The sequence below is a fragment of the Misgurnus anguillicaudatus genome, chromosome 12 (assembly GCF_027580225.2).
Source record: "Misgurnus anguillicaudatus chromosome 12, ASM2758022v2, whole genome shotgun sequence".
Lineage (NCBI taxonomy): Eukaryota > Metazoa > Chordata > Actinopteri > Cypriniformes > Cobitidae > Misgurnus > Misgurnus anguillicaudatus.
The window spans coordinates 39,932,501-39,947,673 of NC_073348.2; the positions used below are offsets into that span (position 1 = coordinate 39,932,501).

At 34.3% G+C, this 15,173-nt stretch overlaps 3 protein-coding genes across 4 annotated transcripts in view; all 3 read right to left on the reverse strand.

Annotated features, from left to right (window-relative positions):
* LOC129446416 (myosin-IIIb) overlaps positions 1 to 6,712 on the reverse strand; it is a 40,817-nt gene extending 34,105 nt beyond the window's left edge. For both annotated transcript variants that reach the window (XM_055207414.2, XM_055207413.2), the window contains exons 1-4: positions 6,456 to 6,712; positions 5,463 to 5,528; positions 5,248 to 5,378; positions 1,328 to 1,430 (exon numbers count right to left, since the gene is read on the reverse strand). In XM_055207414.2, coding sequence (XP_055063389.2) covers positions 1,328 to 1,430; positions 5,248 to 5,378; positions 5,463 to 5,528; positions 6,456 to 6,557 — 402 coding nt within the window. In that variant the 5' untranslated portion in view covers positions 6,558 to 6,712. The remainder of the gene's footprint in view (positions 1 to 1,327; positions 1,431 to 5,247; positions 5,379 to 5,462; positions 5,529 to 6,455) is intronic.
* A 1,512-nt stretch (positions 6,713 to 8,224) lies between these two features.
* On the reverse strand, positions 8,225 to 11,002 carry tfpil (tissue factor pathway inhibitor-like). Its single transcript, XM_055207725.2, has 6 exons — positions 10,831 to 11,002; positions 10,290 to 10,484; positions 10,043 to 10,204; positions 8,937 to 9,002; positions 8,746 to 8,824; positions 8,225 to 8,634 (listed from the first exon to the last, which is right to left on the reverse strand). The coding sequence occupies exons 1-6, from the start codon at positions 10,898 to 10,900 to the stop codon at positions 8,577 to 8,579; spliced, it is 630 nt and encodes a 209-aa protein (XP_055063700.2). The 5' UTR covers positions 10,901 to 11,002; the 3' UTR covers positions 8,225 to 8,576.
* Positions 11,003 to 12,208: 1,206 nt separating this feature from the next.
* Positions 12,209 to 14,711, reverse strand: nxnl2 (nucleoredoxin like 2). Its single transcript, XM_073874616.1, has 2 exons — positions 14,199 to 14,711; positions 12,209 to 13,098 (listed from the first exon to the last, which is right to left on the reverse strand). The coding sequence occupies exons 1-2, from the start codon at positions 14,501 to 14,503 to the stop codon at positions 12,930 to 12,932; spliced, it is 474 nt and encodes a 157-aa protein (XP_073730717.1). The 5' UTR covers positions 14,504 to 14,711; the 3' UTR covers positions 12,209 to 12,929.
* Positions 14,712 to 15,173: the final 462 nt, after the last annotated feature.

The window sequence follows — 15,173 nt, forward strand, 5'->3', positions numbered from 1 at the left end:
CACAGAGACACACACACACACAGAGACGCGCAGAGAGACACACACAGAGAGACACACACACAGAGACACACACACACAGAGACACACACACACAGAGACACACACACACACACACACACACACACACACACACACACAGAGACACAAACACACACAGAGACACACACACACACACACACACACACACACACACACACACACAGAGACACACACACAGTAAACAAACAAGGTGTGAAAACACTAAAAACTAAAGATAGACTTTGAGATAACAGCTTTCTAAAAGCAGATCATGGCCTAGGAACTGAACATTGATGTTACACTAAACTATAAATACAGGAGATGAGATGAATGTTTCATATCAACACTCTGATAGACAGTAAGTGATTCACATGATGAAGGATTATTATAATAACTCAAGTATCTAAAGATCAACATTATAGTCAGACGATGGTCACATGGTTCTTTATTATTATTTCTTAGACATCTTCTCAGATGTCCCGTCTCACTTTAGGGACTGTTATGAAAATGTGTCGTACATTATGTGTAGATGTTGTGTAAATGTTTGAGCAATTCAGAATATCAACTGACTCAACCAACGTTTGGAGCTGGACTGCCTGTACAACCAGCTATTCTGCTACAAAATCCCTAAAATAGCAGTAAGTGTTTAATGTTGACTGTGCTCTTTACGTCTATCAGATGTGAGTGACTCAAAACTTTTTATACATCCTCATTTTGTGCAATGTTGTTTCTTCCCACACATCTTCTAAGTTGCGAAATCAAAGGTGTGCGTCATGAAACGTTGACATCTTGTAATGTATGAATGACAGATATCATAAACTCAATGTGACCATGACGTCATTTAAAGGTATTTTACAGGATCAATCACGGTATCGGTGTCATACAGTATCGGTCTGCTGATCGTTAAAAGCTATCAAACCAGGAAACACTGCAATCAGGAACAAACAATAAACACAACCTGAGATTTCAAACATTTCACTAAGCTCCGCCTCCAAACATTATTGACCAATCATGCACTAGCATCTGTTGGGTGGAGCTTAATGAAGGGTCAATTTGCTAAAAATACACCATGCACACCCTAATGAAAAAAACTACATACACCCCCTTTACACTTTATTATCACTAGAAACATCTGTTGTGTTTCGTTTGCATGTCAGGAAACACACACATGCATGTGTGGACATATACAGGAACACAGGAGTAAGGTTTGAAAGGTTGGGGTGGCGCAGTTCCTGTCCATAAATCATAAACCTCAGTGATCACAGCAGGTGATTATATTCAAATGACGAGTGGTGAAGGAGTCACATACCTGCAGGATCTGCTGCTCCAGCTGTGAGTTTGCCTTACACAACTCCATGATGTGTCTCAACAGCAGTTTAGTGCTTTCGGTTTTACCTGCCCCACTTTCACCACTGCGAAGCAGAGAAATGATTATAGTAACACAATCACACAGTTCAGACCACAGATATATATATCAGGGTTCCCACACTTTAGTTAACTTCAAATTCAAGGACCTTTCAAGGACTTTCCAGGTCCAATACCCTCAAATTCAAGGACTAAATGTGGGGACACATTTCAAGTGAGAACAAGGTTACATCGTGTTATCTTTAAAGATACATTGTTACTGTTCCCTGTCAAGGGAACTCGCGCTGTGTCACTGCGGTGACACTTTGGGGACGCCTCCAGGAGTAAGTGTGTCTGAATGTGTATATCAAATTCAACCAATGATGAGGCTTAACGACAAAGACAGGGTGACGCGGGAGCCAGGAAGTATATCACTATCTGAAATATTGCCGAAGACGACGTTACAGGGACGCGGGAAGTATGGCAAGGGAGACGCAGCGTCTCGTTCCCTTCTCAGTGAACAACAGTTACATACGTAACCCGAGACGTTTTCATGTGACAAACACAACTATGAAAAAAAGCATTTTGTTATGAATTAACATTCGCATACAGAAGATATAAGCATTTAAAGTGAACAGTTTAGCACGTGTGCTTAAAAAGTCTAGAATTTTTATGACATTATCCTACACTACACAGGGAATAATATGGATTTTTTTTCAGAAAACTTCTGTCATAAAATAGATTCAAGCACTTTCAATGACCTGTATCTATGTATGTATATTTTCAAAATCTTCCCAAGGTCTTGGACTTTTCCCCAGATTCACAAAATTTCAAGGATTTCAAGGACCCGTGAACCCTGATATACGTACATAGAGGCTTTAAAGCATTTTAAAAACACCACATAGACATATAAACAACAATAAAAACGCGATTTTCAACACAGAACTTTATTTGAAAAATAAGAATAAAAATGTATGAAGTAGATTTTTACAATTTTCTGAAGAAGACACAATTAGCACGATATTGGAATTTATTTAATTATTTTAATTTTATGCTGAATTATTAATTATGCTGAAAATGTTCAACCCATTTTAGCCAATATTCAGTAACAATATAAGCTAGAAAAACTGAAACTTGTTCCTCAAACATTTTATTTTTAAGAATAATCAAATGAAAATAAAATATCGAACAGTATCTGTATTAATTTACAGTAAGGTTTTATTAGTAAACAATAGCAAATGCATTAACTAATATGAACAAACAGTAAACAATATAGTTTTCAGCATGTATTCATTCTTGTAAAAGGGGTCATAAAATGACTTTTTCTATGTTTAAGTGTTATAATTGGGTCCCCAGTGCAATGTGAAAAAGAACAACCATGCAACTTAACCATGCAAATAGGTCTGTCACGGTAGCTGCTTTTCATAGAAATTTTCCAGAAATAATGGAGATAGTCGATAGTATTGTCTTTTTAAGACCATTTTATGTCACTGATTATTAGATATGACAATAAAATCCTTTCTAAAAACACAACTTTGATTTTTAAGAATATTAAGATAAAAAATATGAAATATGAATATGAAATTGGAACGTAAGAAACAAATAATGTTCTAAATATTTAAAACATAAATAAATAAATATTATAAAATATGCATTTCAATTTTAAACAGCTAATAGTGATTGTTCAGTGTAAATCCCAGCTTCACAGGGTCAGTTGCTTTAGACGAGTGTTACTCCAATCGCATCTGTCAATTTATAATAGCTACAACGCAGATCTAAACACTAAGGGGTGGTTTCCTGGACAGGGATTAGCTTAAGCCAGGACTAGTCCTTATTTTAATTAGGAAATATAACTAGTTTTAACAAGCATTCATTACTAAAAACAATACTTTTTGAGGCAAAACAAAGATCACTGATGTATTTTAAGATATGTCAGTGCAAGCTGTTTTCAGTTTGGACAGCTCTTACATTTATTTTAGTCTAGGACTAGTCTAATTCCTGTCCGGGAAACCACCCCTAAATGTTATGGTTATGTGTCAGATGACTTTTTATTTCTATAGCTCTTTTCACTGCCTCAGTTTTTGCACAACGTTGTCGCGACAGGCCTAGATGTAGGTACAGGTAGCAAGGCCAATTACAATAATACTTAATCTGGACTATCCAACTGCCATTTAGTGCCGAGAAAAAGAACGAGAAATAATTAACAGCACATTTGAGTTTCAATTTTAACAAACCACCATCATTGCGATCATTGCTTGCATTTCATCAACTCATTTGCATTTTAAAAGACACACCCAAAAACCAAGCTAAAACTTCACCTAATCACTCACATAAGACTTATTTTAGATTCTGAAAAAAACTCATAATACAACCCCTTTAATGTTAGTTAATGTCAATAAAGTTATTCGTGTTAGTTCATGGTGCATTAGTTAATGTTACAATACTTGATTTTAAAAATTTATAGACACACATGAATGCACCGCACGCAAATGAATAACTGCGAAATTAACAAACTAAGATTAATAAATGCAGTAGAAGCATTGTTAGTTTATGTTAGCTAATGCATTAACTAATAGTTAACAAATACAAGCTTATTGTGAAGTGTTTCCAATAAAACATAACTGACCGTTTGTATATTTGACAGTTTAAGCACAAGTAGATGCAAATCAAAACTTTGTGTACGACAGCTGGTGTCTGTGCGAGTGCTTTGGGTGTGCATGCTCATGTGTGCGCGAGTAAAATCACATGACAAGGTTTAAAACTTGATAAACTGCTGTGATTGCGAATAACAGCAATGACTGTGATAAAGATATATACTGAATATAAGCTGTTAAACTGGAGATTAGTGTTAGGGTGTCGCGCTGTTAAGTCAGGAGCATGCACCAATTATATACAATATAATAATAGTAGTATACTATATATAGTAGTATACTAGTAACATGATTGTAACAATCTCTGTGTAAAAGTTACAATGTGGATACATTGTTATTGTTTATGATCTAATAGTCTACATCCCAGCTGATCATACAAACATCCATAATCAAATGTGATGAGTTCAAATCTGTCTGTCGAGATATTGTCATCGACTCTCTGTTGTCTAAAATTAGCATCATTATTATCTGATGACACACAGCTGTTGTCTTGCTCTTTGTGCACTTCTTTTCTTCCCTGTTGTCTGGGAGATTATCAGCATCCCTCCAGCGTTTGTGTTCTCATTCACTGTGTGTTTGTGTGCTTGTTAATAATCACTGTCAGACGCTCAATAAATACGGAAACAAAATGAGATTTCAGTCTCACGTCTGCTGAAGCTCCTTTAGCACAAACGCTCACACAACATCTGAGAAATGAACCGTGAGGATCCGTTACTAAAAACGCATTAAGCTGATGGTCTAACGATAAAGCATCTGAGATACACGTGAAGGAAAATCTTAAATCTGATATCGGACACTGCAGTGATGTACTGTATTCAAATAATATGATTATAGTCTGTATCTGAGCTAAAGGTTTGTGGAGCCAAATACTTTTTTAAACATCTGATTGGTTAGAAAATATACATTAGGAGAGGAGGCTGAAGATGTGTGGTGGTGATGTCATTAAAAGCCAAACATTCTGGCCTCAGACGGGTAAGAAATATAAACACACAAATGTGTGAGTTTACTCAGCACAGTGTTTTGTGTTCATATATGTCAGGTTTATCTTTGGTGTTAAATGTAAAAAAATGAAGGTCTGTCTTGTCTCTGCATGTTGTGAAAGCAAACATGACCGAGCATGAGATCTCATACCGTAACTGTAATAATGACAGATGTCACGTACAGAGTTCACGAGAAACAACATTTACATACTTCTGTGTTAAAAACTTTATTTACTGAGAGTTATAACACACACCTGATCACGATGCATTGGTTTTTGGGTCCTGTGGCCAAACGTCCCAGCAGTGATTGGTAAGCTCGGTCCGCAACCGCGAATATATGAGGAGGTAAAGATCTCTTCTCGTGACATTTATACTGTTCTGAAACCTGAGATCACATCATCAAATCAATGATCACATTATAAACCTTTCTAGACAATCCATATCAAGCTAAAGAAACATCAATTCTTACCTCTCGTTCATAGATTGAAAGATATTTAAATGGGTTAACCGCTACCAATATATCTCCAATGTAGGTCTGAAAAAACAGACACATGAAATTCAATTAAATCCCTCAATAATAAACTCAAACAGCAGGATTACAAAATAGGCATAAGCACAAAACAGAGCAAAAAAAGAGCTGCCAGATAAACCAATAATGACAGTACTAGTTAACTTTACACTGTTGATTTACTTTAGACTGCTGGTTTACTTCAAACTGCTGGTTAATGTTTGAATTATTGTTACCTTCTGGTTGCTAAATAATTTCAAACTGTTGGTTAACTTTAAACTGCTGGTTTATTTCAACCTGCTGGCTAATGTTAGGCTGCTGGTTAATTTCAGACTATTGGTTACCTTTAAACTGCTGGTTTCCTTAAGATTGTTGGTTTCACTTCAGTGTGCTGGCTAATGTTAGACTGCTGGTTAATTTTAGACTATTGGTTGACTTTAAACTGGTTAACTTGTTAGACAGCTATTTTCCGTGCTGGTTAACGTCAGACTGTTAACTTTAAACCTCTGGTTTACTTCACATTGTTAGTTCAGTTCAGCCTTAGACTGCTGGATAATTGCAGACTATTGGTTACCTTAAACTGCTGATTAACTTCAGCCTTAGACTGCTTGTAAATTTCAGAATATTGGTTAACTGCTGATTAACTTCAGACTGCTGGTTAACTTTAGCCTTAGACTGCTGATAAAGTTTTAGACTATTGGTTAACTGCTGATTAACTTCAGATTGTTGGTCTACTTCAGCCATAGACTGCTGGTTAACTTTAGCCTTAGACTGCGAATTAATTTCAGGATATTGGTTAACTTTATACCACAAATTAACTCTAGACTGCTTGTTAACTTGTTAGACTGCAATTTCATTGATGTTTAAGGTTAGACTGTTGATTAACTTAAGACTGCTGGTTCTCATTAAACTGCTGGTTAACTGTAGTTAACAGAAAGTGTTGTCTTGACTTACATAGATGTGATTTTGTTTAAATCGTGCCGTCAGCAGCTCCAGTAAACTCTGCTCGTTCAGTTCAGAAAGATTCGCGAGATCCTCTGGCAGTTTCTTCTCCATCTTCCTCAAATAACACGCGCGTGAACTTCAAGTGTTTGAAGATCTTCACATCACAAAATATCAACTCGTATAACACGATTCACGATCAAACTCTGCCACGCACGAGGATCTGCTGACACAGCTCTCTCTCTCTCTCTCTCTCTCTCTCTCTCTCTCTCTCTCTCTCTCTCTCTCTCTCTCTCTCTCTCTCTCTCACTCACTCACTCACTCCCTCACGAGTCTCTCTCCGCCCATAGCCGCATCATTGTTAACTCTTTCCTTTCATTTTTTTCTTTAATTTATTAATCACTTCAATTTTTACCAAAACCCTATTATTATTTGATTATTATTATTAAAAATATATATTTTTTACCATTTTCTCCAAAGGCTAAAGAGGTCAACTTAAAAAAAATGTATCACATTTATCAAAAAAAAAAAAAAATCTAAGATCAAGATTTAATTTTTGTCTTTTGTGAGACAAGTGTTAAAAATTAAGAACACGTTTTTCTATGTGTTTTTGGAGAGATGTTCAGAGTTGTTAAATGAGGTTAAACTTATATACAAATCCTTAAAATTGGTTAATAATAAAAAGCCCGATTTATTATTCATTCACTTTCATGAATACAGGATAATTTGAGTAAGCCTCTCTTATAGTGTTTTGTGATGTTAGTTTTTTATTGCTTTTTTTTGTATAATTTGTTTTAATGGTGGGTTTGTGCTCTTATTCTGTATTTATGCTCAGCTCAACCAAAGGCTGATCGATACTACTTATATATACTTTGTTCTAATCACATTCTTTGATTGTTTGTAAAGTTGAAGTAATTGATAAAAAAATATGATTACAACAACGAATACTTACATATCGATTAGCCTTTGGCTGATTATACTACTAATTACAAATTACAAAAATACAAAATAAGAGCACAAACTCAACATTGAACAAATTATAGAGGAAAAAACAAATAATATCACAAAACATTTAAGAGGCTTACTCAAATTAACTTGCTCAAATGAACTCCATCAAAAAGTAAACTCAATTTAAGGGTTTATTATTATTATCAAATTTCAATGATTTAATCATTTAAATATAATAAAATATGTTAATGAATTATATTCAGACATACTGCGAAACAGTCTGCGGTGCTAAATGTTTTCACATGACGTCATTTTGAAATGACGTTAACATTGGGAAATAAAGAAGTTTTTAAAGACACATTTGTAATTTAATAAGAAGTCAAGAAAGATGTTAAGATTCAGGTGTATGGTTTATGTCAGATTAATGAGAATTTCTCAACAGAGGCTACAGATGATTTAACTCATTTAGCACATGTTAGTGTTACCAAAATACTTATCAAACTTATCAGGTTCACCACAACCCCTTAACATAACATATGCTCTAAATTTATTATCTCTATGGGACATATCTGTCTAATATGACGAATGAAATAGACTTGAATAACCAAATAATTTTCATAACTTTCCAGCATGCATCTGTCAGGGGTGTGTTTTATGAAAATAGGTCACCGCAGGTGTGGATGATACCTTCATATCATGTTCATGTCATTGAGAAACATCATCTGTAATAGAGCAACTGTTTGTCCATGAATGAATCATTTACATATAATGATGATATTTTACATGTGACCCAAATAAATCAATGTAATTATTTTACAAAATGAGACACAAACTTGAGACACTTTAGGTTTTTATTTTATTAATAAAATCTCTCATTACAATACAAAACACACACCAACAGCTTTGATATAGTTGTTATGTCATTAATACATCATTTTATTAAGAACTGTAAAGTCACAGACTTCTGTTGTGATTCAAAACATTTATGATGAAACTCAGATGTCTCCATATATAAACATAAGATGTTTGTTTAGCATGTTTTACTGAACTCATCTTATAAAGTAAACATTATATCAATAAACCAACAAAGTTTCTATTAAAACATAAACAGGAATAAATGATAAAGGGATATAAAAGCACACATGACATTATGTACAAACAGGATGTTGTTGCAACAGTGAACATCTAGTTTATTTCAATATCATTGGTTGGCACAGGCTTCCGTTCGCTCTTTTTGTTTTTCCTGCAAATACAAACATTTCAATGAAATATTTTCTCATGCATTTATATACCATAATTAAACACAAATAATAACTGCATTATCAATGATTTGATTTAATCTGTTGATACTCACTTATGCAGGACAAACATCACAACAGCAGAAATAACTGCAGCAGCAAACACAATACCACCAACAACACCAACAATCAATCCTGATAAACAACATACACATCTTAGAAAAGTGTGATGATGATGCAAACACATTCTAATGGAGCATTAGTTAATCACACGTGTAGTAAATGATATGTTAAAATGGTAATGTACCTGCATCAACAGTTTTTTGGTCTGGGTTTGGAGCATTTTCACCAGTCAGCAGACGTCCAGATTTTGCTGTAAAATAATAAAGTCATAAACACTGTCAGACAGACCTCTGCTGGACAAAACAAGAACAAAACTGCTCAAACCCCAAATCAAACACACATCAGCTGATGTTATGTTGGGGACGTAAATCAAACTCATTCCTGACTACTAAATGTTATTAAACTATTTAATTGCCATGTTTATAAATGATGTCACTGATTTGGATGGGAAAATGACTTATTTTTAATATAAAAAGTGATTTTGGACTTTTTTTCTTTTATCGCAGTCCTGGGCATGTTAAAAATTAGTAACAATATTGGCTTTGATGCATTTTTAATTTCTTTTTTGCAGCATCAGACATTTACTGTTAGTGGCTGTTTTTGCCACATTGACTTCCATTATAACAATATTTTTTCATTGCAAAGCCATGACATTATATAATCATGCATTCCTAATTGTTGGTGGTTTTCCCTGTTGGGAAGAGGTTAAATTTGTAATTTTTACATTTGATCAACAGGTGGCACCATTTACTCTTTAGATAGGCATGTGCAAAAACAAAGCTTAGTTTCTGGCTTCAAAATCAGTGATATCGTTCATGAACTTGGCAATAAAAGAGTTAGATTTTTTGTAAACATTTAGTAGTTTTGATCAGGACTGAGGTTGATTAACACATTAAAATAATAATAATAATAATAGTTTATATTTAAATTAGATTTTTAATTTATTTTAGATAAATAAGGGGTAGTGAATTTGAACAATGCACAGGGGTTAATATAAGAAATAACCACTATAGATCAGTGGAAATAACAGAAAAATCTCTACTATATGTTCTGCATACATGATATTATGTGTAGATGTTTAAAAAGTTAGTTTGCTTTTTGAAGCAAATTTGGATAAAAATGCATTTGTTAATTTTATTACATATCATTGCAAGTTTTTTCTTACTTTTTCTTTTTCACAGTTATCTATGTTTTTAATTGCATGATCACAGAACCAATGTGCTGCTCACAATGGGAACTTACATTAAAGTTAAATTATTCAAAGAGAGATGTGATACAAAAAAAACTGACCACACATTGTCTGACATTCCTCTTTGCTATCAAAACGATTGCCGTTCCCCTGACAGCCTCCATACAGGAAAATACGGCAGATCTTTTCAACACTGTCAAAATAAAACTTAGGAATGATGGCGTAGCAGTTGCCTCGGTCCTCGGGTAGAGAACACACCAGATCTGACAAACAAAACCAACACACATCATTAACAAATGTAAAGTCAACAAAGTCTATTAAATTTAAATACAGATGAAGGTGTTATACCATCACTTGGATACATCTCATCGTATTTTGGTGAGCAGGCTTTTAAACAGTCTTTATCACTGTCAAAGCGGTTGCTGTTTCCACCTTCTCCTTTGTAAAAGAAGGGACTACAGACTCCTAACTCAGGGTCATAGTGAAACTTAAGTTGCTTTTCTCCTCCGGTGCCCTCATGGATGGGATCTGTGCAGACTGGACCTGAGAAGAAAATGGCTTATGTGATATTTCATAGTCTTTAAAAAACAAAAATAAAAAAGGATGTGTCTTTTTACTTGATAAAATGCAAAGGTAATAGGAATGTAAACCCATGGCCTTCCCCTTATCAAAATAACCATGGCTTTACTACAGTTAAAACCAAAAAGCCATGGTTCCTGTAGTAAAACCATAGTTTTGCTAATAGTAATCAATACACCCCAAAACCATGGTTATTACACTTTTACCACAAAAAACTTGGTCATTTTTGTATTACACTTGATCAACGTCAAAGAAAACAGTATGAAACACTTCCTCGTAAGTATTGATTGATATAAAGTCAATAACTTACTGTTTGTTGAAGCGTTGGCGATCCATCCACATGCCAGAAACATCAAAAGAAAACATACCTGAGAAATCATTTTAATTTTTTAAAGATTTTGCTTTCGTCCTGCACTGTGATCTTTCAGCAGATTCAGTTCTGTACTGACTGTATTAAAGGGTTCATGTCCGGCTCGTCCTTTAGACTCTCTTATCAGCACAGTTTTTATGATGAGGGTGTGTTTCTCTGTCATTCAGGCCAGTTTCAGTCATAAAACATCACAACGGTTTTGCTTATGGACTATGCACAGTTTCGGCTTTACCACTCACCCAGAAACATAAAATCTTAGGGAAGTTTGAGAAATGATTCATCTGGACCAGAGGAACCAGTGGCAAGAGCTAAAATGAAGTGTGTGATACTATGAACGATTACATTTTAAAACATTTATTTAGTAAATTTTTTTAAATGTTTTATTTCTTCAGAGATCCAGAAACAGAAAAACAAAAACATAAACCACAGATACTTTATATGCATTCATCTAGTGAACATCGATCATGATGAATGCTAAATATAATTTTACAATGATTTATTTGGGACAAATTTATTAAAGGGGAAAGTCTATTCACAAGACTTTTTTTAAGATGTCAAACAAGCTTAAAATACCATATAGATGGTTTCATCTGATGTACGTGCGGTGACGCGATTACACGTCTGGTCTTTACTTCCGGCCTCTGTTTGTTTAGTGGTCTGACTGCTAAAATAAACTCTTGAACAAATACCTCATCGAAAATAAAAATTCATATGTAATCTACGTGTTTATTATAAATAAACTAAAAGGACTTTGTTATTATTGATTCTTAGCGGAGTTTACTGTAAGCTACGCGTGTTCCAAGCCATTTGTTTATGTTGTTACTGCTAAAACCGTCTATAGATCATTTATTATAGCATGTTAAAATTGCCACGTTGTAGGTGTGAGACATTTTTAGGTGTGTCCTTTAAAATGCAAATGAGCTGATCTTTGGACTAAATGGCAGTGCTGTGACAGGATAATGCAGATTAAGGGGCGGTCTCCCCTTCTGACATCACAAGGGGAGCCACACTTCAATTAGCTATTTTTCCACATGTTTGCAGAGAATGGTTTACCAAAACTAAGTTACTGGGTAAATCTTTTTCACATTTTCTAGGTTGATAGAAGCACTGGGGACCCAATTATAGCACATAAACATGAAGTCAGATTTTCGTGATATGTCCCCTTTAAGCTTTACTGCAACTATTTCTTTTATATGCTTAAGAAGTTTACTATATATTTACTATATATAAATAAATATATATTTTGTCATATATGCCATTATTGCATGATCTGTTTATCTGTTGTAAATAAAAGTTTGTAGGACTGACATAAGTGAACTAAGTTCAGGGTCATGGCTTTATTTTGAATAAATATTCAGAATATAAAGTGTATTCGAGCACATAAAAATCCCCTATTTACATAAGATGATTTATTAAGCTCTTGATCAGAGAAACACATAAAAAGTGATTAAATGACAATAATAAATAAATAATAAACTAACGCAGGGCGCCATCTAGTGCCGCAGAAATGAAAAGACAACTAAACACATACAAATTAACATTGTGGATCATTGATTTTGTTCAGTTTAGATTCACTTCACCAATATTTCCTGTATGCTCTGTCAAGTAAAGTTGTTACAATCACTTTTATCTTTCTTTTATCTTTTTTAGATTATCTTTTGTTTTAGAAACGTAGAGTCGTAGTCCTTGTGTGACATGAGATCCCAAAGCATTGCTCTCTACAGACCAAACATTTATCAGTGTTGTCATTCTGTAGCAATGAGTTTGCTGATGTTGTGCAACGGAGAGCATAACAGGGATCCGGGTGTTGTGGGAAAACTCTCAAAGGATCATAAACGAGAAGTTTAACGAGACTCTGAGGAATAGAAATGAAGATGCACCATAACAACAAAACCAGTAAACATTCGTTGCTCTTCAAGTACAAACCTTGATTTACAAAAATGTATATTGCTATGAAAGCAGCTTGCATAAAAAGTTGCTGTCTCTGTCTAAAGGTAAACAGCATCAGAAGCCTTCAGGGATTCCCAGGTCCACGTTTCCTAAGCATTAAAATTCTGGAAGATTTCAGCCACCTCAACCCAATTCCTGAAGCAGGCCAGACCCTGATCCCGGATCTGTTTTCTGCCCTTGTCAGTGATAACCTGTCCGTTTTCCTTCACTATCACCAGCTTCGGTAAAGCTGTAATGTTGTATCTCTTCTTCAGTTCACTGGAAAGAGAAGAAAAATGTTCAAGATGTCGATCATTCAGTTGATAACCAAGCATGAATTTAGGTAGTTGACATATAAGATGACCGTGAACTATTTTTTATCAATCAAAATTTGACTTCATCTTCTCTTAATAAATATGTCATAAGATTAAATGCACAATAAGCATAAAATGAGGGCTGCATAACCATTAATTGTTTACAGAATAAAAGTTTTTGTTTACATCACATACATCTGTGTATTGTGTTAAATATGTAAATATAAACACACACACATGCATGTATAATTTTAGGAAGAAACAAATCTATTTAAACATTAAGTATTTATAATTATATATAATATAAATTATTTATAAATATAAAATCTATATATACACAAACACATGGACATATTTGTTAAATATATACTTACATCTGTGTGTATTCATTTATACATAATTATTATACACAATACACACACATATATATGATATAAACTTTTATTCTGCAAATGATTAGTCACGATAATTCGTTTTGCAGCCCTATATACATTTTTATATTTATATACAAGTAAAAATAGTTAATATATATTTTTTTTCTTAAAATTATACATGCATGTGTGTGTATTTATATATAGATAATTATTAGACACACACACACAAACACAAACACACACACACACACACACACACACAATATATATATATTTGACTTCATCTTATATATATATATACATATACATATACATATACATATACATATATATACATATATATACATGATGTAAACAAAATTAGTTGAGATTAATCCGTATTCAGCCCTACATAAAATAATGAAAATTAAATAAAATAGTATTTTATATAAAAAGATGAAGTTATGGCACATTAACTCCCCTAAAGTATTTCATATCAACCACATAGCCTACTCTGTATATAAAATTTCCAAGTGTTCAGTACAAGTGGTTGTGTTACACAGACACACACTTTATTTAAACATAATCCTGAAGATGTTTTGTGTGCATTAACCGTCTTAAAGGGGATTACTGTAGCACTTCACACCAACACGAGCTTTGGGACAATAACTTGCATGCAATAACAAATGCACATAAAAATCTCAAAGCCAACTCATGTTTATATGGATCTGACCAGGGCAATGCCAGCCAGTCCCCGTGCATGTCAATATAATACTCCAGCATATCTTCAGTGGATTTATCCGACGATATAAACACGATTTCAAACTGCGCAGGCGGTTCTCTCTCCTCCACGAGCTCCGTGTAGAAATCACACAGTAGAGGTGTAAAATCCCGACAGGGTGGACACCATCCGGCGGAGAAATACAGCCCGACCACTTTATTTCTGAGAGCTTCCTCTGGATCCACCAGATCTCGCTCTTTATTCACGAGTGTTCGTCCTAAAAACACATCAACCATAGCTGAAGATCACAGGTGAGCGCCACCTGACCGAGGGTCGGGATTTAAATAACTTAATTACTGTTAGAATCCCGTTATGTATCTTACAACGTGTCTTCTGTACGTTTAAGACATGAATAGCACTAATGCATAGCGATATAAGAGACCCCGGGAACTCTGGCAAACCTTCTGACAGCATTTACAAATCACTTCCTACTATGACGACGGTTTGTCTCATAAATATTAATGACGCGCAGTTACACGCTCCTTCTGATTTGCTGCCCGGTACTAAGCTGGCTTGGCTCATGAATATTAATTAGACGCTGTGAGTGAGAAGGCACTCGCGCGTGCTAGTTTCGTTGTGAGTCCTTTTGTTGTTATTTTTTAAAATGCTCTATCAAAAGTACACAACTAACACTTATGTTTGATTACTACATTATGCCACGAAGCTGTCTCTGTGTTTTGTTCAAAACAACATAAAACTTTCGGTGATTTGAGTGACATCCGAGTCAACCAATCACAGCAATCACACAATGTGGTTGCCAGATTTACATCTCGGTTGAAATAAAAAGTTTTACAATGTTGTATTACGTAGATCTGGTGGTTCACATCATTCCAAACACGTTAATGTAAAAATATGACATTATTATCAAAATATTACAACTTTATTCTATAGTCGTAATATTTTAAT

What these genes read in the sequence shown, in the direction of transcription:
- nxnl2 (XM_073874616.1), bottom strand. Translation starts at nt 14,503, where the DNA reads ATGGTTGATGTGTTTTTAGGACGAACACTCGTGAATAAAGAGCGAGAT. An exon ending in TCAGATCCATATAAACATGA is followed by an intron (nt 13,099 to 14,198) that starts GTTGGCTTTGAG and finishes TTCTCTTTCCAG; the next exon opens with TGAACTGAAGAAGAGATACA.
- tfpil (XM_055207725.2), bottom strand. Translation starts at nt 10,900, where the DNA reads ATGATTTCTCAGGTATGTTTTCTTTTGATGTTTCTGGCATGTGGATGG. An exon ending in CGCCAACGCTTCAACAAACA is followed by an intron (nt 10,485 to 10,830) that starts GTAAGTTATTGA and finishes TTTTCTTCTCAG; the next exon opens with GTCCAGTCTGCACAGATCCC. An exon ending in GTGATGTTTGTCCTGCATAA is followed by an intron (nt 8,635 to 8,745) that starts GTGAGTATCAAC and finishes TTGTATTTGCAG; the next exon opens with GAAAAACAAAAAGAGCGAAC.